General features: G+C 42.4%; 1 protein-coding gene across 6 annotated transcripts in view; it reads right to left on the bottom strand.

Moving 5' to 3' along the window:
* Nucleotides 1–26,755, bottom strand: part of btbd8 (BTB domain containing 8) — a 106,233-nt gene that overhangs the window by 74,353 nt on the left and 5,125 nt on the right. For 5 of the 6 annotated variants that reach the window (XM_068036769.1, XM_068036766.1, XM_068036771.1 and 2 more), the window contains exons 3-7: nt 24,729–24,932; nt 7,406–7,710; nt 5,838–5,955; nt 4,409–4,498; nt 1,476–1,556 (exon numbers count right to left, since the gene is read on the bottom strand). In XM_068036769.1, the coding sequence (XP_067892870.1) occupies nt 1,476–1,556; nt 4,409–4,498; nt 5,838–5,955; nt 7,406–7,710; nt 24,729–24,932 (798 nt within the window). Of the gene's footprint in view, nt 1–1,475; nt 1,557–4,408; nt 4,499–5,837; nt 5,956–7,405; nt 7,711–10,199; nt 10,283–24,728; nt 24,933–26,755 lie in introns of those variants that run through there. The other variant, XM_068036772.1, reaches the window with a different exon arrangement.

Here is a 26,755-nt window from a genome sequence, read left to right as displayed (position 1 = left end):
AGCAAACTCGGAAACCTACAATTACTGGATAGCAAACAGTTGCTGGTTCCAATATATAAAAAGCATTACAACGACATACACCACAAAGAGATCTACCGTTGAATCTCACATCAACCACCATATTTGGGAACAGAAAAGCAGTTTTGTCTCCTTGAGACAGCACAAAAGGAATTATCAGGAGTGATCAGAGGCACAGAATTTCTGATTGAATACCGAGGAGTTACTTGGTAGATGTATAATTTGAAAAGTCACTCAAACACGTGGAATCAAGAGGCCAATCTCCTTGACTCTAGTATTGCCTTCACTACCATTGAATAAGGGAATTGGATGGACTCTGGGGGTGGGTCAAAATGGTTGAGGGGCAATAGTGCAAAGCAGGTGATTCAGCCTGATTTTTCTTATCTACAGCAGAGAAGAAAATTGGGAAGGGTGTAAAACAAACAGTTTCTCCACTATCACACATTTATGCCCTAAAGCGAAAGACAAAGTTCACCCACCCACCCTCCCCGAAGAGTTCCAGATTTCTGTGTCTCAAACTAATAAGTGGTAAATGTATGTCAAGATGTTATCATTTAAACATTCTTCTCCTTTAACGTTGAGGTGATTCAGGTTTGATCATCTGCTTTTGACTGCGTCACAGCTAAAGATCATTGTCCATGGTTCTGAAAATATCAATTTCTTACACTGAATGGTTTCAAGATAGAAGAGAAGCTGAAAATAACTCCAAATAAATTTTTTTTTTTTAAAACAGTAACAGTAATTTGCCAAAGGAGACCAAAAACATATTTTAAAAAATCAATTTCGGATCAGTTTCAAAATAAGTTGGTACAAGTGAATTATTTTCATACCATATCAGTTATTAATTAACTGTCAGTTGAAATATCTTGGCCAATAAACATATCTAATTCCTGGCTGCCTGCAAGAGGCTTTCTTCTAACAATTTATTCAGAATGTGTGCTTCAAGACCAGAGAATCTGAATCTTGGATCTTTTTGAAGTCAGTCAATCAGTTGCTCATCTGAACAGCAACACTGAAGGTGAGTGTTTACACCATACAGTCAGCAACAACAGAAGGTCAATGTGCTGATAGAACCTCCATAACAACCAATCCAAAACAGATTTGCTGGGCATATTAGAAAGTAAGGGTGAGGAAAGACCATTCAGTCCATCAAGCCTCACTCCTCCTAGCATTACTGTATGATGATTCCATTACAGCCTCTTCTCTCCACTATGTGTTGATTCCCTACTTTAAGGTGCATCAAGTTCCTTCCTCTAGTGCAGTCACCAACCTCCCCCTGACCAAACATTTTATGGCAAAAAAAAAAATACTTGCATCAGTGAGATTAACAAATGAGTAAAGCTAGAGAGTAAGGTCCTCAAATATTTTACATGTCTCTGAAATTACAGATCACTAAAAACTATAAGATGCACAAACACCTTTTCCCAAGATCATACTCAAGTCAAAAAAATATTTACCGTGGAAGAACTTCTTTGGGCAAGTCTAAAATGGCTCCATATAAAAAGTTCATCATAATTTCCACCTCCACATGGCTCATGCTGTAATTAAAATGCAATACAGCTTTATAGATCATATTGAAAACACTGGAACAGTGAAGAAAATTTACAAACATACAAAAAAATTTCTTACACATGGCTTCCAAAAAAAAAAGCGCACAGACAACCTGTTCCTTGGACTCGACCAATTCTCCCCTTAATTGATCCTTTGAGATATGCACACAAGATTGAAGCAAGGCCTTGCTTCATTAACCACATTCACTATGGGATCCCACTTTGTTGCAAGTCATTGCCCAGCACAAAGTCACTGCCACACCACCTTGCTAACATTGCATGCCCACAAAACTTCAATTTACGTACTGATTTTTTTTGGGGGGGAAAATAAAAGATATTCTACAATACATAAATCAGTAAACATTGAATAAAATATTAAAATATTTAATATATTCCTTTATTTATCTTACCAATTAATGACTATGAAACATTAGCATAGTCAGTTAGTGTCAATTATCAGTGATTAAATCTGCATGTGCATTTAATATGCAGTTTCCTAGCCATGATTAAAGCTTCAACCTCACAGCTTGTCAGCTTCTGCCCTAAACCACTTTGAAGACGAGAATTAGATTGCATGGGCAAATGACTTTGGAACCCAAGCACATTCCTAAAGCCCCCTCAAATAAATGTAAGCTGCTTCTGTGATATATTTTTCCTCAAAGGGAAATGCAGATACATTGCTAATGATGCCCTAATGAATATATTTATATAAAAATCACTTCAAGACTACATACCCTAGGTCACATCATTATTGATGGCTGCTAGGCCTTTTACCAGTTTAGATGTTTGAACTGCCAAGATCCATTACAATTAACAAAATAATAAGCGTACACTGCTCACTTCTTGCTTCTGGGATGTTTTTCATTAAATCCAAAAACATCAAGTAGAAACGTGATATAAGAGAATGAAATCACTTACAGCCACTGAGCACTCAATGCAAACAGATATTTAAAGTGCTTTACATTTACACAGATCTTGTGGAGCATGCAGTTGGAACTTCTTCCTGCCTCAGTATCCAGTTTCTTCGAAATTACAGATCCTATTACTGACAACTATAGATTTAAAACATTGTGTATTTATGCAGACAGAAAAAAAATGGACAGAAATAAGAGGGAAAGTGAACTCTACCCAATATAAGATCGGAAATACACAGTAGGACCCCCATTCAAGGAAAGAGAAAAGATAGGCTAATAGGTGCTGGCCCTTCATTAGGATTGAAAACTGTGAAGTAGGGTTACAGGTTCCAAAGAAAGAGTGTAAGGCAGAACAGTTACAAGACAAACTTCCCTACAACAGAATGGCCGAGTTTTTGAGAGAAGCAGAGGCAGGGTCCAAGGTGAGGGGGCATGGAGTATCGCAACGAGTGGCGGAGGGCCCGTCGCCTGGTGGTCTTCCCAGGGATGGGTTAGGCAGGCAACTGCCTTCCCGCCCAGAGGCCAATTGATCCTTTGTGGGCTATTAATGGCCAATTAAGGGTGTCCAAGGAGGACTCCTTGTAAAATGAGGCACCTCCCTGTGAGCTTGTTTGGGGGGTTGGGGGGTTGGGGGGTGGGGGGGTGGGTGGGGTGCCCCTCCTATATGGGCAATTTGCAGCCCAGAGGACATCTTTACCCTTGGGGGACATTCCTCCCCCAGGACTGCATGACAACCCCACTTGGCTGGGGCCTACCGGAATGTCCCCCGCAAGCCTGCCTCACCTACCTCTGTTCTGGCATTCCAGTGCTGGGCCTGAGGCCTCTGGGGCTCATATAGGGCCAGAGGGGAAACAGACATGAAAAGGCAAAGGCAGGGGTCCCCCCACCTTTTTGGCCCAGCACCGGCGAGCCTCGCTTTCAGCGCAAAATCCAGCCCCATTACTTCAAAAACAACTTCATTTTCTGTCAAGCACTTTGGAACATCCTGAAGCTGCAAAAGGCACTACATAAAAATACAGTTTATAAAAAAAAAAAATCACTTTCTCTTATACAAATCACTATCACACAAAAAAGATGTTAATGGGCTCAATCACCTATCAGGAAACTGAAAGAAGTGAAAATGATGCATTACAAACACAATGAAGATACACTAGACAGACAAAAAAGGGAGGATGAGCAGAGATCCCAAATGTAAGGGAATGAGGTGGATAAAAGAAAAGAAAAGGCATGGACAATAGAGGCAGCCAAGCTCTAAAGTCAATATTCATTTAAAGGCCTGCAAAGCATCAAGAAGGAAGGAGAGATGGTATTCCTGAAGTTTGCACTCAACTTGGTAGAAGGCCAAAGTCAGAGGTCAGAGTCAGAATGGGAGGACGTGAGAACATACGAGTCCCAGATAAGTCAGGATCACCCCTATAGAAGGAAGAGTTATGCAGGAGAGCAGTCATTCCATCTGCATTTGGCTCTCCCCAATGTGGAGATGATGAGAAAAAAAAAAGTGAAATCATGTTCTACAATATTATTTTAAACAGGTTAATACCTCTGTCAGAACAAAAGTATTTTATATAAATATTCTAAGCATTGGCAAACCAATATTAATTGGACAGCACCCTTCCATTCTATTCATCTTGATCATCTCTGTACTGGAAACTAATATTTGTTACGTATTGAGAATATCAAAACCATTTTTCAAACACTCATTTGTCCAGTCGAATGGTCACAAATAGCAGTTGCTGCTGCTGTAGCACAAAGACGGAGTGGAACATACTCCATTTTCTTTTGGCAAGTTAAATAACAACCAAATATCTTCATGAATTTGACAATTCTGTTTAAATATTGTCACGTGACCCAAGTAGAGATATCGTTTTACGATGTGCTTCAATAATCATTATTCCTGTCCCACCACCCATTTGTCATTATACCTACCCAGCAAGAGTGATGGACTTCTGAAAGCTTTCTGCCCAATTGCCACTTAACATAGCTGCAAAATAACTGGAGCGAGCACACAGGATGGCCCTGGATGACAGAACAGATGAAAGTCTCAACTCCAAACTTTGTAACATTAAAACAAAAATTAACAAATTTAGTAAAGTTCTTAATAAATCTTTATATAAAAACACTCTACTTAAAAATAGTGCATCAACACCAGATAATTAGTTACATAATCTTTGGCCTCCTTGTCTCGAGAGACAATGGATAAGCGCCTGGAGGTGGTCAGTGGATTGTGAAGCAGCGCCTGGAGCGGCTATAAAGGCCAATTCTAGAGTGGCAGGCTCTTCCACAGGTGCCATCAATAAAATTGGTTGTCAGGGCTGTTACACAGTTGGCTCTCCCCTTGCGCTTCTGTCTTTTTTCCTGCCAACTGCTAAGTCTCTTCGACTCGCCACATTTTAGCCCCGCCTTTATGGCTGCCCGCCAGCTCTGGCGATCGCTGGCAACTGACTCCCATGACTTGTGATCAATGTCACAGGACTTCATGTTGCGTTTGCAGACATCTTTAAAACAGAGACATGGACGGCCGGAGGGTCTGATACCAGTGACGAGTTCGCTGTACAATGTGTCCTTGGGGATCCTACCATCTTCCATGTGGCTCACATGGCCAAGCCATCTCGAGCGCCGCTGGCTCAGTAGGGTGTATATGCTGGGGATGTTGGCAGCCTCGAGGACTTCTGTGTTGGAGATACAGTCCTGTCACCTGATGCCAAGTATTCTCCGGAGGCAGCGAAGATGGAATGAATTGAGACGTTGCTCTTGGCTGACATACGCTGTCCAGGCCTCGCTGCTGTAGGAGAAAGGTCTGAGGACACAGGCTTGATACACTCGGACTTTTGTGTTCCGTGTCAGCAGAAAATATACCAATAACTTACTTTTTCATAAGTCATCATACTGAAGCAATAAAATCAAATGATTGAATGAACAGCTCAGGAGTGACAAAGCTGCAGCACTGTATCTCTAAAGTAAAGTCTGAATCCTAATCGGAAGAGGAGGTGGAAAGCAAAGATAGGATGTCTCTTCCCATCTAGCTCAAGCAAAAAAGGCTTCACTATAAAAACTAAAATATTTCCAAAGTACTGAAAAGTAGAGATTTTACAAAATGTGCAAGACATTGAGAGATACAAATAGCCATGTATGATCATTTTTCATGTTGAAACATCAATTTTATTCACACCATTGCTGAAGATGTACTTAGACCCACACGAAGTTGTAACTCGAAAGGTAAAATCTTGACATTTAGGTTTTACTACCTCTATCCACGTCAATATATTGATAGGAAAGGCTTGCAACATTTCTAGGTTAGTTCTTTAGTTCATTTCATGGCTATTTGAAAAAATATTCTTGCATGATTGTACAATACCTGTGCGCATGAAAAACTCTGTTCTCAACATGAAGAGTTATGTCAGGACAACATCCTCGCTTATATAGGGATAACAGATCAGCACCCAGCACAGATGCTGGCTCTGGTGTAGGATCATCTGTTCCAGAGAAGACATAACATGCAGTAGAGAATTAGGCCCCATTTTTGCATTCATGAAGATGACATAGCACAATTCTTTTTGTGAGCTTGGTCTCAAACTGTTTACTGTGAAGTTTATTGCATGAGTTACAGTAAACAGTACAAACCATGCAGCAGAACAGAGGAGGCATGTTTTATGAACTTTCAATTGAGGTGAGATTCCAGCCTTTTTCTTAGTCATGGTTTTGCCACTGTCCACTAACAAGCATTAGTGTCACTACAAAATGCAATTCACATTTCAGTGTTACTGCCTTGTAACATTGATGAGCAGGGACTGATTTTATTTCCTATTGGTGGCCTGGTACCAACTTGGTAGTACAAATTAGAAATGGGAGCAGGAGTAGCCCATATGGTTCCTCAAGCCTGGGTCAGCCATTTAATACGGCAGCACGAAGGGACAAGTAAATGAGGAGGAGGTGGGGGGGGGGGCGGGATTCCAAGAATGAAAGCTTGGCAGTATGCAAAGGAAGCACCTACAGATTTTTAAAATCAATTTTACACTGGTCTAAAAAAAGTAATCTCTGCACCACACAAATGCCAGGAAGTGACCATCTCAAATGAGAGAATCTAATCATCTCCCCTAGATGTTCAATGGCATCATCATCCTGGGGGGTTACCACTGACCAGAAACTGAACTGGACCAGTCACAAATACCATGGCTACAAGAGCAGGTCAGAGGCTAGGAATTCTGCAGCAAGTAACTCACCTCCTGTCTCCCCAAAGCCTGTCCACCATCTACAAAGGTAGAAGTCAGGAGTGTGATGGAATACTCTCCACTTGCCTGGATGGGTGGAGCTCGACACCATCCAGGACAAAGCAGCCCACCTTCAATATTCACTCCTTCCACCACCGACACAGTGGCAGCAGTGTGTACCATATACAAGATGCACTGCAGCAACTTACCATGGCTCCTTCGACAGCACCTTCCAAACCCATGACCTCTACCACCTAGAAGGACAGGGGCAGCAGATGCAGGGAACACTACCACCTGCAAGTTCCCCTCCAAGCCACACACACCATCCTGACTTGGAACTATGTTGCCATTACTTCACTGTCACTGGGTCAAAATCCTGGAACTCCCTTCCTAACACTGTTAGTGTACCTACACCCAAAGGACTGCAGTGGTTCGAGAAGGCAGCTCACCAACACCTCCTTCTCAAGGGCAATTAGGGATGGGCAATAAATGCTGCCCTAGCCAGCGATGCCCACATCCTATGAATGAATTTAAAAAATTCAACATAGGTTCTTAGTGAAGAACTAACTTTTCTATATTGTGTAAAATTTAGTTACAAATGAAAAGCAAAATTTAAGAGACCCACAGAATTTCAAGAGTGAACGAAAGAAAGTGTGATGGCAAGGCTGGGAAGAGACAAATGGAAAAGTAGTTAGTAATTACTTTAGTTACCTACCGCTGGATGAAATCGCATGCTCTTCTTCAGTTTCCTCAGGCATATCAAACATTCCTTCAGGCATGTCATCTTCCAACAGGCTTGAGGTCAACATCTCATTTACTTCCAATGTCCCATTTTCAGAAGGAAACTGATTACATGGCATGTTTCTATCAACACCTCTTCCATTGCACATCCCAACAGTATGAAAAACACTATTGAGGGAGAAATTGTTTTCTTCTGTCAGTCTTGCTCGACTGGGCTCTTTGTTCAGAAGCAGCTCTTCTTCGAGATGGTCCACTTTTCGATCTGCTGTATAAATCTGCCTATTACAGAAAAAGAAAAGCAAACAATTTCACCAACAGGATTATCTAGCAGGTCTCTGCATGCTACAATAACATGCACCTAATAACCTTTGGATGAATACAAAAGAACACACAAGGACCTCCGCAAATTTAAATCATACCCTGAATTAACACTGATAACAGTTATTGTCAGCAGCACAGATGATGCATAAAACATGTTCAACAGTTCCCAATACACTCAGTTTATCAGAGTCAATTGAGCAAACCTGGACGAAAAGAGCCAGGTAAAGAACATGCAAGATAACTAGCCCGATAACCCTTTCAATGCATCTATTAAAAATCTTGTATATGCATTCACTTGCTGTCATGTTTTTACATTGAAATTGCCTTTTATAAATAAAAAGCAAAATACTGCAGAGGCTGGAAAGCTTAAAACAGAATTCCTTAGACTTGAAATGGCAACTGGTCAACTGAGCATTTACAACTATTCCGTTTAGGTCTTTTACAAATACTCAAGAATGGAAACTGTGTTTGTTTATGCATCTGCTTGCCTGCCTGTCTAACTATTCATAGTGACCATGAGCAACACGATGAACAATTTGCTATTACCCATTAATCATATCCACTTTTTACTTCTACACTTCTATAATTTGATCTAAAACAAGATTTTTGCGCCAACTTGAAGTTAACAAATAAAGCAATGACATTTTGGTATTTGTTGCAGTTGGTAATTACTACTATTTTAAAAAATATATATATTTTCCTTTAAAATGAGCACTAGTGACATTAAAAAAAGGGACTAAACTGTTTTAGCTGTCAAGCCCAACAGTTTAAAGAGAACAGAATTAACATTAGTAGAGATTAATTCAGGTCATTAATTCCAGAATTCTTCAGCAACTTTATCATTCAACTGTAAAGGCTAATTGTATTCAGCTGTAGGGTCAGTTTCAATTCAACAATAATCACTGCAGACCATTTTAAAATCAAGAATATCCTGAAAAAACCAACAGCAAGAATCATTTTTAAAGAAGTTATATCAAATTCCTTAGAATGTGATTTTTTTTTTAAATGACGAGATCCTCTAATTATACAGCTTCATTACTTCTTTGTAATAATCTGTTCACTGCTCACATTTCCCATACTTGGTAATTGGTACTTTTAGATTTATTAAAATTCTGTACACCCCTGTCATGTAACAATTAATATTCTGAAAGGGACTTATATTTAGAATGAGCTCTTCCAGATCCATGCAGTGAACCTTTCCTGCTGCCCCAACACAAGTCTGCAATTTAAATGTTAATAATGTCACAATATAGATTTTCCGTACCTCACCTAGCTAACCACTAATTTATGTCCCATCACCAAACTCCCTAAAGTTATAAACCTGCTGAAAGGCAGTAGCCCACCTTCAGCTTCAGGATGCATCATTTCCAATTTATTTAGCAGTATTTAGCAACATGTAGCTTGTGCAGGGTACTCGAACACCAGCTGCCTCCCATGGACTTCCTACAAGATATGTGAAGGATTTTTAATAATGTGGATTGGAAGGGGCTCAGCAGCAGAAAGGTTCAGGTACCTCATATAGGTAATCCTGGGGTGGGCCTTGAACCCATGATCCATTGACTCAAAAGGCAAGTGTTGCCACTGAGCCAATAATAGCACTTAAGCCACAAATATGCTTCACTTCTCTTCCTCCCTGCCTCCCACCTCCCCATGACTAAAGACGACATGCTAAAAACATGAAAATACCAAAACAAAAATAGCAGTATGCCGGTAGGGAACAGTGTATTTTTGACTGACCCCTTGAAACCTTTCTACACACCCTTAGAGGGCTGCATACCCCCAGTTAAGAACCCCTGACCTAGACAAATAGTTCAAGATTGAGGTAATACTGAAGTCAGAGGTGCCACCTTTCAGATCAGATGTCACACCAAGGTGTCATCTGCATTTTCAGATGAACGTAAAACAAAGAGCAAGGGAGCTCTCCTGGTGTCCCGGTCAATATTTATCTCTCAAATCAACATTACTAAGAACAATTTATCTAGTGATTTATCTCATTGTTGTAACTGGGACTTTGCTGTACACAAACTGGTTGCCAGGTTTCTCTATTTTTAGCAGAGACAACACCTCAAAAGGTACTTAAATTGGCTGTGAAGCAGGAAATCTTCCACACCGATTCCATCAGCAGAGTAGTATTTCCTCCACAGTACAAAGAAATCTCTATGAAAATTGTAGTCTCCAAGATTGAAGTTTGGCTAAATGTAAAAGACTTGAACTTCCCATGAAATCCAGCCTGCATTTCCTAACTGTGGAAAAACAAGACAGTGACTTAGGCGGAAAGGTGGAGTTGAGGCAGAACAGCCATGGTCATATTGAATGGCGGAGCAGACTTGAAGGACCGAATGACTGGCTCCTATCATGTTCTTATACAATAAAGCGTTCAATACTCTAAAAACAGACGTGGATGAAGAAACAACTTATTTAAAGGCAGTAACTTTCGAGAGTCTCACCATCAATAGTACTTGGTTAGGACAGAAATTAAATGCAATATTTTTATTGCTGCTTTATTTACGTTGATTTTGAATATTTTTTGTTGAGATACTGAAGTGCTGTTGAGGCCTCATTGTTGCATTCCTTGTTCATTGACCTGAAGAGAATATAATCAGTTGAAATGGAGACTGAAGTTTTATGGGACAACAGCTACATCTATCAGTGGTAGTTCTGCCTCCTCATACTGTCAAGGTAGAGGAACTGATCCCTCCCTCTTTGCTCTTCCCCCACCAGTTAAACAAGTTCATCAGACCCTTATGGCTAACACATAGATAATTAACACATAGATTGACTTCTCAAGGGCAATTAGAGAAGGGCAATAAATGTTGGCCTAGCCAGTAATGCCCACATCCCAGGAAGGGATTTTAAAAAAAAAACATGGATAGGGATCATAATTTTTCACAACACTGATCTAAAGAAATAAAAAACTCTTCAAAAAAGGAAAAATTTCACAAAAGCATTTTTGAATTTGAACAATTTGCCTTTATGTAACAAGTACAAATTAAATAAACGGCAGGATCTTTTCTCCTGTAAATGTAGGCCATTAGATTTTACATTATGCCTTCACACAGGTCACTGAATCCATTCACGGTGTTGTCTGAATAGATGCAATTAAGGAGCTGAATGATTTTTGACATACAGCCAGTTTGAAAATGCCCCTGAACCATTTTACGACTCCATCATTCAAATCTTTTCAATTGGTTTTCACTTGCTTATATAAAAGCTAGAACGTGGTCAAATGAAGCAGAATCTATCTAGTATTACTGATGCAGCATTTCCACATCAGATTTTAAACCAGTCAGAATGCAGATATTGCTTTGGTGCAAGATACATTTTCATTCCACTGGGCAACTTTGAATTTTACTTTAAAAAGTTAGCCCAAAGCAAATTCAGTGTTTCAAAACTTAAAATATGCGACTGAATCAAGGAGTTAGATTCTTTTTTTAAGCGAAGGAAAATTCACATGAATATATCTGTATTTATGCAGGCCAACACATGACTATGAACAGTAATCTAACCCCAGAATTGTTTACAGAACAGAGTTTGATGCAGTTTGGGAGCTGACTGGCACATGTTCTGCTCTACATCTTACCCATAGTTTAAAGCTGGATTTTCAGAAAGCTCTGAACCTGCTTCTTAAGTGTTTAAACAGAGAGGGGTGTGGATGGTGCAGCTCTCCATCAGCACCACTATCCTCTGCAGGGATCAGAAGATGGCAGTTCCTCCCTCCACCCCAGGACAGAGAATGAATTCCTGCCTCACCCTGGGACCCAAAAATTCCAGTCCCCGAAATTCTCAGTACCTGCAGAACATCGGATCAAAAGCAACTCTGATGCTGCAATCAAAACTACTATTCAACACTTCAAAAAATATCACACACTGACTGTGCTGTACCTTCTCTGGCTTTACACATCCTATATAGCTTGTCAAATGTAATAGTTATATACTCTGCTCAGTAAATCAGAGGTACTAGCTCTGAAAGCTTTACTGTTTTTCTTTAAAAAAAAAGCTTAAATTTGATGTGTATTATTTCCCAGCAATCAGAGGATAACTTTAAGGTTACTGACCAGGAAGCATGTCTGAAATGCTCAGCAACTGCTGCCAGAATTGGTCGTCTCACTAGAGGCTGGATATGTCTCACTTTAATTGCCTGCAACCTCCAAGTTGTTAGTAACTCAACATTGGTTTGCTCAATTTAGAAAGGAAAGAATACTTATTTCTCCTCCTTGTGGTTTCACAACTATTAGTTTTAACGATCGGATTTGAAATTTAAATCGATGGGAGTTACTTCCTGCATATATTAATCTAAATTAGTAATACAGTGTACAAGAGAGTGATTTTTGAGTGCTGATGTGAAGCACTGCAATTCTCATTCTTTAGAGCGAGTGAAAGGCTACCCTATTATATGGCACTTATCCAGCTCAATGGTCTTGGGCATGAAAGCTGGATGCGTTGGGGGGGGTGGGGGTGTGAAAAAGAGGTTCTGCAGGGAGCTGAATTCTTTGTACTCAGAACAATACAAGACTGGTTCTGCCGATTTGAAGATAAGCAGCTCGTCTACCACACAATTCTTTTCCTCAACTTAGCAGGATAATGCTGAAGGTTTTCCCTTTTTCTTTGAGGAGGGGCTTTGTAACTTGTAATTTGCACAATGTTGGGCCATTACATATTCAGAAGTTGAACTCTCCACAGTGGTTCCGGATGTCAATACAGTGCCCCTCCAGAATTAATTCAACTTCCTTATCGCCATTTGTTCCTCCCTGGAAGGAGTGGGGCAATGAGTGAAAGGGGAATGGCTGGAAGTGTTTGGATGGAGAGTCAGGATGCTGAGGAGAAATCTTATTCTCCTCTTATCCCAGATCCCCTGTCATTTAATTTTTCCTGGCCATTACAAAGGTGTGCACACATTGTGCGCTAATTTTAAAAAAGGGTCCTTGTACAGTGGTGAGGCAGTTACCATTTATTACCTGATGTGAAGTATCCATCTGGAGCAATGAGTTTAGGATCTGTGGGGGTTAATTCCATATATTGCTGCTTCTGTTCTACTGATCACTATTCTGGTATCGGTCTTATGTTGACATCAAGCTTGTTTTCAGTTAGGATACTTTTTTACATTATAAATGGGGAAACATTTCCCACTAAGACACAAGAAAATGTTTTCATTCTATCTCAGCAATAGAAAATTATAGTGTTGTTGAAAAACGTACACAGAAACTGTGTAGGTAACAGCTTTTATTGAGGAATTGATTCATAGACCTTCCGGAAGCGTAAATAGTCTGCATCTGTAAAGACCTTGGGATATTTTACAATGTTAAAGATGATATACAAATGCAAGCCATTGTCCGCTCAGTCCGCAAGCAGGACCCTGAGCTTCCGGTTGCTTGCCATTTCAACACTCCCCCCTGCTCTCATGCTCACATCTCTGTCCTGGGATTGCTGCAGTGTTCCAGTGAACATCAACGCAAGCTCGAGGAACAGCATCTCATCTACCGATTAGGCACACTACAGCCTGCCGGACTGAACATTGAGTTCAATAATTTCAGAGCATGACAGCCCCCCATTTTACTTTCATTTTTAGTTATTTTTTCTTCCTTTTTTTTTTACATTCCTTTTTACATTTTTTACAATTTTTTTTGCATTTATTTCATTTCATCTTAGTTTGTTCAGTTTGCTTACCCACTGTTTTTTTCGGGTTGTTTTTCTTCAGGTTTGCACTTGCTGCTGTTCAATGTTCAGTGTATTCACACCTAATCTGTACTAATGCTTTGTCTTTCAACACACCATTAACATATTGTTTGCCTTTGCTCCGTGACCTTTTGGTCAGCTATGTGGCCTGGTCCAATCTGCACCTTCTCCTTTGTTATCTCTTGCCCCACCCCCACCTCACTTGTTTATAACCTGTGACTTTTCTAATATTTGTCAGTTCCGAAGAAGGGTCACTGACCCGAAACGTTAACTCTGCTTCTCTTTCCACAGATGCTGCCAGACCTGCTGAGTGGTTCCAGCATTTCTTGTTTTTGTTTGCTTTCCTAGGTTGTACTGTGTGGGGCTGATATTTGGGAGCTCTGGGTCTTGGCTGTCAAATCGACTTTGCCCCAATTTATACTTTTAACAATACAAATAAAAGCACTGAACTTGACGTAAATACAAATTTTTTTTTTTTAAAAAGCAAAAACTCTAGAAAGCATTTTTGCTCAAATCCTATCACTGCAGCTAGGGCATTTAACTTCAAAACAATTAAATAAAGCTGGAGTAAAACCTAGCAATGATGGTGAGTATAAAACTATTGGATTGTTGCACAAGCCCATCTGGTTCACTAATATCCTTCAGGGGAGGAAATCTACCATCCTTACCCAATTTGCCCTAGATAGGACTCCAAATCCACAGCAAATGCGGTTGACTCTTATCTGCTCCCTGAAATGGCCTAGCAAGCCACTATGGAAAAGTCCAAGAACAAACCCAGACAGACCACCTGGCATCAACCCAAGCACCAGACACAAAGGCACACCCAGTCTAGTCAACCCTGCAAAGTCCTCCTCCCTAACATCTGGGGACTTGTGCCAAAATTGAGAGTGTGTTACCCCACATACGAGTCAGGCAACAACCTGACGGTCAGCACCCCAGTCTCCTTAATCACCATCCTGGTCCTGCAGGGGGAGTTTAGGGAGTTAGGTCGTAAGCTATAAAACAGGACCTCTAGGGTTGTAATCTCTGGATTACTCCCTGCGCCACGTGCCAGTGAGGCTAGAAATAGGAAGATAGTGCAGCTAAACACATGGCTGAGCAGCTGGTGTAGAAGGGAGGGTTTCAGATATCTGGACCATTGGGCTGTCTTCAGGGACAGATGGGGCTTGTACAAGAAGGACGGGTTGCATCTAAACTGGCTGCAAGGTTTGCTAGCGTCACTCGGGAGGGTTTAAATTAGTGTAGCAGGGGGGTGGGAACCAGAGCAGTAAGACAGCTAGTGAAATAAATGAGGACATAGTAAATAAGGCCAGTAGGACTAAGAGGAAGAGCAGGCAGGGAGATGTTGCTGAGCACAGCGGGACTGGTGGTCTGAAGTGCATTAGTTTCAATGTGAGAAGTACAACAGGTAAGGCAGATGAACTTAGAGCTTGGATTAGTACTTGGAAATATGATGTTGTTGCTATTACAGAGACTTGGTTGAGGGAAGGGCAGGATTGGCAGATAAATGTTCCAGGCTTTAGAAGCTTCAGGCAGGATAGAGGGGGATGTAAAAGGAGTGGGGGAGTTGCATTACTGGTTAAGGAAAATATCACAGCTGTACTGCGGGAGGACACCTCGGAGGGGTCGTGCAGCGAGGCAATATGGGTGGAGCTCAGGAATAGGAAGGGTGCAGTCATGATGTTGGGGGTTTACTACAGGCCTCCCAACAGCCAGCGGGAGATAGAGGAGCAGATATGTAGACAGATTTTGGAAAGATGTAACAGTAACAGGGTTGTGGTGGTGGGTGATTTTAACTTCCCCAATATTGACTGGGACTCACTTAGTGCTACGGTCTTGGATGGGGCAGAATTTGTGAGGAGCATCCAGGAGGGCTTCTTGAAATAGTATGTAGATAGTCCAACTGGGGATGGGGCCATTCTGGACCTGGTATTGGGGACTGAGCCTGGCCAGGTGGTCGAAGCTTCAGTGGGGGAGCATTTCGGGAACAGTGACCATAATTCCATAAGTTTTAAGGTACTTGTGGATAAGGATAAGAGTAGTCCTCGGGTGAAGGTGCTAAATTGGGGGAAGGCTAATTATAACAATATTAGGCAGGAACTGAAGAATTTAGATTGGGGGTGGCTGTTTGAGGGTAAATCAACATCTGACATGTGGGAGTCTTTCAAACATCAGCTGATTAGAATCCAGGACCAGCATGTTCCTGTGAGGAAGAAAGACAAGTTTGGCAAGTTTCGGGAAGCTTGGATAACGCGGGATATTGTGAGCCTAGTCAAAAAGAAAAAGGAAACATTTGTAAGGGCTGGAAGGCTAGGAACAGATGAAGCACTTGAGGAATATAAAGACAGTAGGAAGGAACTTAAGCAAGGAGTTAGGACAGCTAAAAGGGGTCATGAAAAGTCATTGGCAAACAGGATTAAGGAAAATCCCAAGGCTTTTTATACGTATATAAAGAGCAAGAGGGTAACCAGGGAAAGGGCTGGCCCACTCAAGGACAGAGATGGGAATCTATGTGTGGAGCCAGAGGAAATGGGAGAGGTGCTAAATGAGTACTTTGCATCAGTATTCACCAAGGAGAAGGACTTGGTGGATGATGAGCCGAGGGAAGGGAGTGCAGATAGTCTCAGTCATCTCTATCAAAAAGGTGGTGGTGTTGGGTGTCTTGCAAAGCATTAAGATAGATAAGTCCCCAGGGCATGATGGGATCTACCCGAGAATATGGAGGGAGGCAAGGGAAGAAATTGCTGGGGCCTTGACAGAAATCTTTGCATCCTTATTGGCTACAGGTGAGGTTCCAGAGGACTGGAGAATAGCCAATGTTGTGCCTTTGTTTAAGAACGGTGGCAAGGATAATCCAGGAAATTATAGGCCGATGAGCCTTACGTCAGTGGTAGGGAAACTATTAAAGAGGATTATTCGGGACAGGATTTACTCCCATTTGGAAACAAACGAACTTATTAGCGAGGGACAGCATGGTTTTGTGAAGGGGAGGTCGTGTCTCACTAATTTGATTGAGTTTTTTGAGGAAGTGACGAAGATGATTGATGAAGGAAGGGCAGTGGATGTTATCGATATGGACTTTAGTAAAGCCTTTGATAAGGTCCTGCATGGCAGACTGGTACAAAAGGTGAAGTCACACGGGATCTGAGGTGAGCTGGCAAGATGGATACAGAACTGGCTCGGTCATAGAAGACAGAGGGTAGCAGTGGAAGGGTGTTTTTCTGAATGGAAGGATGTGACTAGTGGTGTTCCGCAGGGATCAGTGCTGGGACCTTTGCTGTTTGTAGTATATATATATATAAATGATTTGGAGGAAAATGTAGCTGGTCTGATTAGTAAGTTTGCGGACGACACAAAGGTTGGTGGAGTTGCGGTTAGTGATGAGGATTGTCAGAGGATACAGCAGGATATAGATCGGTTGGAGACTTGGGCCGAGAAATGGCAGATGGAGTTTAATCCGGACAAATGTGAGGTAATGCATTTTGGAAGGTCTAATGCAGGTGGGAAGTATACAGTAAATGGCAGAACCCTTAGGAGTATTGACAGGCAGAGAGATCTGGGCGTACAGGTCCACAGGTCACTGAAAGTGGCAGCACAGGTGGATAAGGTAGTCAAGAAGGCATACGGCATACTTGCCTTTATCGGTCGGGGCATAGAGTATAAAAATTGGCAAGTCATGTTGCAGCTGTACAGAACTTTGGTTAGGCCACACATAGAATATTGCGTGCAATTCTGGTCGCCACACTACCAGAAGGACGTGGAGGCTTTGGAGAGGGTATAGAGGAGGTTTACCAGGATGTTGCCTGGTCTGGAGGGCATTTGCTACGAGGAGAGGTTGGAAAAACTCGGATTGTTTTCACTGGAACGACGGAGGTGGAGGGGTGACACGATAGAGGTTTACAAAGTTATGAGCGGCATGGACAGAGTGGATAGTCAGAAGCTTTTTCCCAGGGTGGAAGAGTCAGTTACTAGGGGACATAGGTTTAAGGTGCGAGGTGCAAAGTTTAGAGGGGATGTGCGAGGCAAGTTTTTTTTTAAACAGAGGGTGGTGAGTGCCTGGAACTTGCTGCCAGGGGAGGTGGTGGAAGCAGATATGATAGCAACGTTTAAGAGACATCTTGACAAATACATGAATAGGAAGGGAATAGAGGGATATGGGCCCCGGAAGTGCAGAAGGTGTTAGTTTAGACAGGCATCAAGATCGGCGCAGGCTTGGAGGGCCGAATGGCCTGTTCCTGTGCTGTACTGTTCTTTGTTCTTATCCCTGGCTATGGTCTGTTCTACCAACATGGGCATGAAAACCTTCTGCTGGTTACCACCTACTGCCCTCCCACAGGTAATGAATCAGTACTCCATGTTGAACACCACTTGAAAGAAGCAACTGAGGGCAGCAAGAGTAGCGCCCTGAAAGACATATCTGCTCGGCTGGGCCTGCAGAGAGAGACCTGATACTCACCAATCTACTTGCTTGAGTTGTATCTATCCATGATAGTATTGGTAGTAGCGACCACCGCACAGTCCTTGTGGAGACAAAGCCCAATCTTCACACGGAGGACACCTTCCATCATGTTGTACGGCACCACCACTGTGCTAAATGGGATACAGATTCAGAATAGATCTAGCAGCTCAGAACTGGGCATCCATGAGGTGCTATGGGCCATCAGCAGCAGAATTGTATTCCACCACAATCTGTAACTTGTGGCCCAGCACATCCCTCACTCTCCCATTACCATCAAGCTAGGGAAATCAACCTTGGATTAATGAGGAGTGCAGGACAGCATGCCAGAAGCAGCACCAGCCATACCTACAAATGAGATTCCAATCCAGTGAAGCTACAACATAGGACTACTTGCATACTTAACAGAAGTAACATGCTATAGACAGAGCTAAGTAATCCCACAATCAATGGATCAGATCAAAGCTCTGCAGTCCTGCCACATCCAGTCGTAAATGGTGGAGGACAATTAAACAACTAATGGGAGGAGGTTGTTCTACAAACATCCCCATCCTCAATGATGGAGGAGCCCAGCATGCGATTGTAAAAGACAAAGCTAAAGTGTTTAGAACCATCTTCAACCAGAAGTGCCAAGTGGATGATCCTACTCAGCCTCCTCTCAAGGTCCTCAGCATCTCAGACAAGTCTTCAACCAATTCAATTCACTCCATGTGATAAGGAAACAGCCGAGTGCTGGATACAGCAAAGGCCTTGGGCCCAGCAATATCCCAGCTGTAGTACTGAAGACTTTCGCTTCGGAATTAGCCAAGATGTTCCATACTGGTACTTACCCAACAATGTAGAATCTTGCCTAGCTATGTCCTATCCACAAAAAGCAGGACAAAGCCAATTTGGCCAAACACAGCTCCATCAGTCTACTCTCAACCGTTAAAGTGACGGAATATGTCATTGACAGTGCTACCAAGTGGCACTTACTCAGTAATAACCTGCTCACGGATGCTCAAGTATGGGCTCCGCCAGGGCCACTCGGCTCCAGACCTCTTTACAGCCTCAGTCCAAACATGGACAAAGGAGCTGAACTCCAGGTGCGATATGAGTGACTGCCCTCAACATAAAGCAGTATTTGACCAAGTGTGCCTCAAGGAGTTTGATAAAATTAAAGTCAGTGGAAAATCGGGGGGGTGGGGGCAGAACTCTCCACTGGTTGGAGTCGTACCTAGCACAAAGAAAGATGGCCATTATTGTTGGAGACCAATCATCTTACCCCTAGGACATCATTACAGGAGTTCCCCAGGGCAGTGTTCTAGGTCCAACCATCTTCAGCTGCTTCACCAATGACCTTCCCTCCATCATAGTATCAGAAGTAGGGATGTTCGCTGATGACTGTATAGCATTCAGTACCATTCGCCACTCCTCAGATTTTGAAGCAGTCCGTGCCTGCATGTAGAAAGAGCTGGACAACAATAGGCTTGGGCTGACATGGTGCAAATGTTGCTTGGCACTTAAGTGCCAGGCAATGACCATCTCCAACAGAAGAGAAACAAGTCACCTCCCCTTGACATTCAACGGCATTACCATCACTGAATCCCACACGAACATCCTGGGGGTTACCACTGACCAGAAACTTAACTGGAGTAGCCATATAAATACTGTGGCTACAAGAAAGGGCAGACGCTGGGAATTCTATAACGAGTAACTCACCCAAAGCCTTTCCACCATCTGCACGACACAAGTCAGGAGTTTGATGGAATACTCCATACTCGCCCGACGAGTGCAGCTCCAGCAACACTCAAGAAGCTCAACAACGCCAAGGACAAAGCAGCCCGCCTGATCAGCACCCCATCCACTACATGCACACTACTGCTATTGTGCTGGTGGTGCACAATCTACAAGATACTCTGTAGCAACTGGTCAAGGCCCCTTCAACAGCACCTTCCAAACCCACGACCTCTACCACCTAGAAGGACAGGGCAGCAGATGCACGGGAACACCACTACCTGCAAGTTCCCCTCCAAGCCACACACCATCCTGACTTGAAAATATAATTGGCTGTTCCCTAGTCAAAAACCTGGAACTCCCTCCCCAACAGCACCGTGGGTGTACCTACATCTTCTAAAAATGCAGCGTTTCAAGGCGGCAGTTCACCACCACCTTCAAGGGCCATTTGGGATGGGCAATAAGTGCGACCTTGCCAGTGACCCCCACATCCCGGAATGAATAAAAACTCAAATAAGGCTTTGTGGATTTCTGAAGGCAGCACAATTCCACATCTCAAGAATACACCACCTACACCAACCTCCACAGCTATGAATGAAGAATTGATTAATTCTTTCTTTCTTTTGGGCCTCCTTATCTCGAGAGACAATGGATACGCGCCTGGAGGTGGTCAGTGGTTTGTGAAGCAGCGCCTGGAGTGGCTATAAAGGCCAATTCTGGAGTGACAGGCTCTTCCACAGGTGCTGCAGAGAAATTTGTTTGTTGGGGCTGTTGCACAGTTGGCTCTCCCCTTGCGCCTCTGTCTTTTTTCCCGCCAACTACTAAGTCTCTTCGACTCGCCACAATTTAGCCCTGTCTTTATGGCTGCCCGCCAGCTCTGGCGAATGCTGGCAACTGACTCCCACGACTTGTGATCAATGTCACACGATTTCATGTCGCGTTTGCAGACGTCTTTATAACGGAGACATGGACGGCCGGTGGGTCTGATACCAGTGGCGAGCTCGCTGTACAATGTGTCTTTGGGGATCCTGCCATCTTCCATGCGGCTCACATGGCCAAGCCATCTCAAGCGCCGCTGACTCAGTAGTGTATATAAGCTGGGGGTGTTGGCCGCTTCAAGGACTTCTGTGTTGGAGATATAGTCCTGCCACCTGATGCCAAGTATTCTCCGAAGGCAGCGAAGATGGAATGAATTGAGACGTCGCTCTTGGCTGGCATACGTTGTCCAGGCCTCGCTGCCGTAGAGCAAGGTACTGAGGCCACAGGCCTGATACACTCGGACTTTTGTGTTCCGTGTCAGTGCGCCATTTTCCCACACTCTCTTGGCCAGTCTGGACATAGCAGTGGAAGCCTTACCCATGCGCTTGTTGATTTCTGCATCTAGAGACAGGTTACTGGTGATAGTTGAGCCTAGGTAGGTGAACTCTTGAACCACTTCCAGAGCGTGGTCGCCAATATTGATGGATGGAGCATTTCTGACATCCTGCCCCATGATGTTCGTTTTCTTGAGGCTGATGGTTAGGCCAAATTCATTGCAGGCAGACGCAAACCTGTCGATGAGACTCTGCAGGCATTCTTCAGTGTGAGATGTTAAAGCAGCATCGTCAGCAAAGAGGAGTTCTCTGATGAGGACTTTCCGTACTTTGGACTTCGCTCTTAGACGGGCAAGGTTGAACAACCTGCCCCCGATCTTGTGTGGAGGAAAATTCCTTCTTCAGAGGATTTGAACGCATGTGAAAGCAGCAGGGAGAAGAAAATCCCAAAAAGTGTGGGTGCGAGAACACAGCCCTGTTTCACACCACTCAGGATAGGAAAGGGCTCTGATGAGGAGCCACCATGTTGAATTGTGCCTTTCATATTGTCATGGAATGAGGTGATGATACTTAGTAGCTTTGGTAATAGACCCTCCAAATTAAGGGACGTCTCCCGTCTGGGAACACAATTTGGATTTTTCCTAAACTGGATTTTTAAAAAAAGTTTTACTATTGACTTCACTTATTCCCCCAACTACTACCTTGAGCAAGACAACTTCCTAAATCTACAGTGGTTACAATGATTTGAAGCATTGATTGGCTATGCAAGGAAAGGGGAAATTATTCTGTAACAATCGCCATAGAATCAGAAAGCCATTTATGGCACAGAAAAGGCCATTTGGCCCATCAAGACCATGCCGGCTCTCCACGGAGCTATGCTGTCAGTCCCACTCATCGTCTCAATGCCTGTAGCCCTGCAAGTCTATTTTTCTCAGGTGGCCATCCAACTTCCTCTTGAAGTAAGTGATCATCTCTGCTTCCATCTCCGTTCTTGCTTCCTTAGAATCCCTGAGGTGGGAGCTTACACATACATCAAGGAACCTTGTGCTCAAACATCAAAGCATAACTTTTGATCCGTAGTGTGGTCTTGGGCAGAGGACAGAGAAATCTCTCTCGCCACCACCTTCCCAACAATGTGGATGGCAAGTTTATCAAGCATCAGAGAAGCTGCCTTCACTTTAAAAAAAAAGCTTAAACCAGCTTTGAATGGCTTCACTAGAGAAGTAAACCTACAATTATGGAGTTAAAAAGTTGCACTTTATTATTTCCCATCACTGAGCAGCAAAGGGAAAGTGATTGTTCTCACCATAAAGACAGTGCTCTATTCAGTGATTTATGTAGAACCAACGTGCAGAGCGGATGTCCTCTGTTACAACCCCATGGATGAACTGCTCAGTGACCCATTACTCAATGCACATGTAATGACAGATCATGCAATGACACAAATCAGAACACAGAAGGGAAAGGACTAGTACATTAGACATTTCAAGTTCTACCGAGTGGGTCACAACACCACAAATTTCTGGTCTCAGGAGAATCGGCAATAACCCGAATGAGCTCCTAAGACAAGACTGCTGGTCATGTGATGACCACAAATTTAAAATTGACCTAATCACAATAAATGGGACATGCCTTTGCTTGACTCAATTTGGGTGGAGGGAGTGAAGAGTGGGGAAGTGGGTAAAAGGTGCACTCTGCATCATTAGGACAGAAGCTTTGCTTTTGGGAGTGAGCAGTGACAGTGAACCCAAGAGAATATTGGTCACTGCTAGTCTTCCAGAGGGAGAGCTATTTTTAATTCTATGCAACGTGTCAAAATGGACAGCACCTGGTCATTTGCTGACTAACAGAAATCTGTTAGGTCAAATATATGTTCCATGAGGGACACCCACCTAAGTTTTACAAAAAGACATATCTGTTTTTTCTTGTTTCATTCAGGCTCCCCAATAAAGCACTTATATTTTAATCTTTACAGTAATCTGATAAGGCAGATGCAAGGGGGTAAAAGGTTATCGGGGTAGGGGGAAATATTGAGTAATCAGTTCAGCCATGAGCTTATTGAATGGCGGAGCAGGCTCAAAGGGCTGAGTGGCCTACTCCTGCTCCTAATTCATATATTCGTAAGTTGTATATCGCGTGCCCCACCTAAAATCACTCCCAGATTAGGACCTGGAAAATATTCTGACCTGGGCTGACAAATGGCCAGTAACAAACATTTCAAACAGAAAGCCCATTCATTTCTCTGATCTGCAACAGCATCATCATTGCCAAATCCCCCAATATCAATACCCTGGGGATCACTACAAACCAGAAACTGAACTAGATCAACCACATCAATAGCATTGCTACAAGAGCAGGGTAGAAGTTGGATACCCTGACATGCAGCTCACCTCTTGACCCCTCAGCCTCTCCACCATCTAGAAGGAATACTCACTGCTTCCCTGGATGGGTGCAGCCATAACACTCAAAGTCCAACACCATCCAGGATACAGCAGTTTGCTTGATTGCTGCTCCTGCCATCAGCTAGGCTATCCAACCCCTACACCACTAGCACACTGTGGCTACAAGACGTACAATTCATCGAGATTACTTCTTGCAGTGCAACTACCAAGGTTACCCTGCTGGACATCCACCCAGTATTTACAAACCATTTAGAGTCTCTGCCCAACAGGACTACCTAGAGTGGGGTTCAAACATCACCTGAGCCAAATAACCACATCTCAGACTGTACTGAACCACATTACAGCAAAAGTATTTGGAACACTGATCATAAAAAGGGAACTAGTTTTACTAGGGATACTCCTGAGGAGCTCTTTTGCTGCATGAACTGTTAAAATACATTCTATTGCACTGGTCTCAATCTACTACAGAATAAGTGTATTTTAATCCCAAAGCTGTTCGATCAGTAAACAGTGGATTAAAAGGAACAGAAACAAAAAACATGCTGGAAACACTCAAATCTGGCAGCATCTGTGAAGCAAGAACGTGCGTTAAGAGTGAAAATTCTGATGAAAAGGTCAAGGACCTGAAACATTAACTCTGTTTCTCTCCGCAGATGCAGCCAGACCCCCTGAGTATGTCCAGGATTTTCTGTTTTTAATTTCAGATTTCCAGTGTCTACAGTATTTTGTTTGTGTGTTAGTGGATTAAAAGGCTTACCCTGAATATTAAGAGACAGTAGAAACTAATTTAAATTGCTACTTTGTCCATCTACTTGGAATGAATTTCAACCTCAATAAATCCAAGTCTGATGAAAAAGCTGAAAGTTCAATTTAGAATGATCTAAGCAATGTGCACATACTCAAGACAGACAGATGATTATTGCATTAAGGCTATTTTTAGCTTATTAAAGCATTATTCATAATTGCCAACATTTTGCACAAGCGCAGTTGGTTTTGGAAGAGTGATGATACATGCCTTAACTATACAATTTTTGCTTCATATTCTGATATGATTCCACAAACAGACATTTCACCCAAATGATCATTCTTTATATGCAAGGCTAGACATTACGACAGTAGCTACATTTCAGAAGTATTTCATAAGTTGTAAAGAACTTTGGGATGTCCAAAGGTTGTGAAAGGTGCTATATAAATGCAAGTTCTTTCTTTAGACACTTTGTCATTGGGTGGGACTAGAAGGGAAGGGGGATTGACTCAGCTTTGTGACAGGGAAAAGTGCTCAATGCAGAGAATCTTACGATCTGACATTAAATGTAGTTCGGAAAGCCTTTGAAATAGCACTGATAATTTTAAATTTACCACTAAAACAAATCTCCCAAACATCTCATTTAGTGCACAACTGATGGAAACACTTACTGTAAAAAGCATTTAAACTGTGAAGGTCTGAAATTTTCTACATAGATGACTTGCGGATAGTTCTCAGCATCCTGTTTCAACTGTTTTCCAGAAATTCTCATGAAAAATTCTGGGACCCTTGCAAGCAGCACTGCTTTGTGAGCTCTGAATATAGCTGCACCCACATGGAACGTGACATCTGTCTGACTTCCGTCTATCAGAATCCTTTTAAAAAAAAAGAACAGGTCACTTCATTCAATCAATGCTTTTTTGTTACAGCAGCCTTTACCAATTGGGCTATATTTCGCTAAGAGTTCTTTAGGCTCTTTGTGATTAAAAAAATTAAGTGATGGGGCATCTGAAATATGCCCTTTACAATGAAGTACAATATTGAGCATTGCAAAGTATGAAAGATTGAGATATGCAAAGAAGCTACTAATGCCAGTGCAATTAGATTGATTTGGAAGCTAAACTTTTACTAAATATGTTACTAAATGTTTAAAGACAGCAGATAGTTACTAGTTACCAGCACCCTCCCCCCATCTTAAACCATCACTTATGAAGGGAAAGACTAGCGAGAGTTAGTTTATCTCACAATTCCCCCCTTTTTCTTTGTCTGCAGGAGCACTCAGCCAACTAACATCTTTCAGACAACTATGATGATGTTTAGTACTCACTTTGGGAGAGGGTGGGAGTGGGAGGTTCTTTTTATAAAGGGAAAAAACACAAGATACCTCGGAGAAAACAAATGTCCTACTGTCATCTTCTTAAATCAGCTGTGACTAAAACCCCACATGCCAAAATGGAAAATATTAATTTCATTGTATGGAACTTTTCCTGAGACTTTTACTGGACATTATTACAAATAACTTTTAAAAAGCAGAACAGAGCAGCTAAGATGGCCACGCACAATTTGCACATGAAGTCAAAGGCTGGCTGGAAACAGAGGTGACTACCCAGTCTATTCAAGAACAAAGGGAGGGGAGGGGCGGTACTCTCTGATTAAATTACGTAGAATGGCTTTGTCAATGTTGATAGTCAAAAACCATCGACACCCATTGACTTTGAAAGAGCCAAACCAAGCCCCCCCCACACCGTGTATGTCTGAACAGTCTTGAATTTCAAAGATCATTCCAGAAGATGCTGATTCAAAAACAAAAACAAATTGCTTCCATTTATGCCCCTCAAAAACAAATCTACCTCCCGGATTCAATGTCACCCCCAGAATAGACCATTCTCAGCTTTAAGGAAAGAAGTCTTTGCTTTCTCTCTCCCACCTCTTGCCCATGGAAAACCAGACCTAAATGTGAGAAAACACAAGTGCAAGCTTCCAAATATGCCCAAGACAAATGCAGAACTTAGCTAGAATCCATCAACTTTTGAATATTTAGAAAAATTCTTTAAATCCCTTTGGAGGCGGGGACCTTCTATGGCATCTGATGTTTCATATAACAATCCATCTCGCTGTCAAACTTAACTGGGATGAACTCAAGATATCATTCCTATAAATGTTCAAATGAGAAAATCACTCAAAAGAGCTTCAGCGAACAATTCAAAGATTAATATTTAAATTGTACACCAAGGCACTCATCGTACTCAACTACAACACTGTAGGACATTACTTTTGCAGGTGACATTCTATTTCAACCATTACATGAAGGTTCCTTTGTTGTCAAAGTTCCAAGCGCACTTGCTCCAAATAATTGCCACTTAAAGATCACTGGATTGACTTCCTTTACTCCAGACATGGTCATCCTGTCTCCATTACTTATTAATACAAATTGCTCTGCATATAAAATGTAACACAATGCGTACACGTAATTTGCACAAGTTTGGCTTCATTTGATTACAGTAAATTTCTATTCGGAATTTTTTTTTTCCTATTTGACAGTTAACATTTTCTGCCCTCCTAGCTCTCAACTCAAGAGGTTTTTGTTCCAGTGCCAGACACCCCCTGCAAGCCTAGATAATATCTGCATGCTAGATAACTGTAGAGGGCATCATGGCAGAGCCACACTTACCAGGCATCACTGGATTCCAATTAGGAG

This window comes from Heterodontus francisci, chromosome 8, assembly GCF_036365525.1.
Source record: "Heterodontus francisci isolate sHetFra1 chromosome 8, sHetFra1.hap1, whole genome shotgun sequence".
NCBI classification, from domain to species: domain Eukaryota; kingdom Metazoa; phylum Chordata; class Chondrichthyes; order Heterodontiformes; family Heterodontidae; genus Heterodontus; species Heterodontus francisci.
The sequence above is the reverse complement of the archived record's forward strand: the minus strand, read 5'-3'. Positions and strand labels throughout refer to the sequence as shown.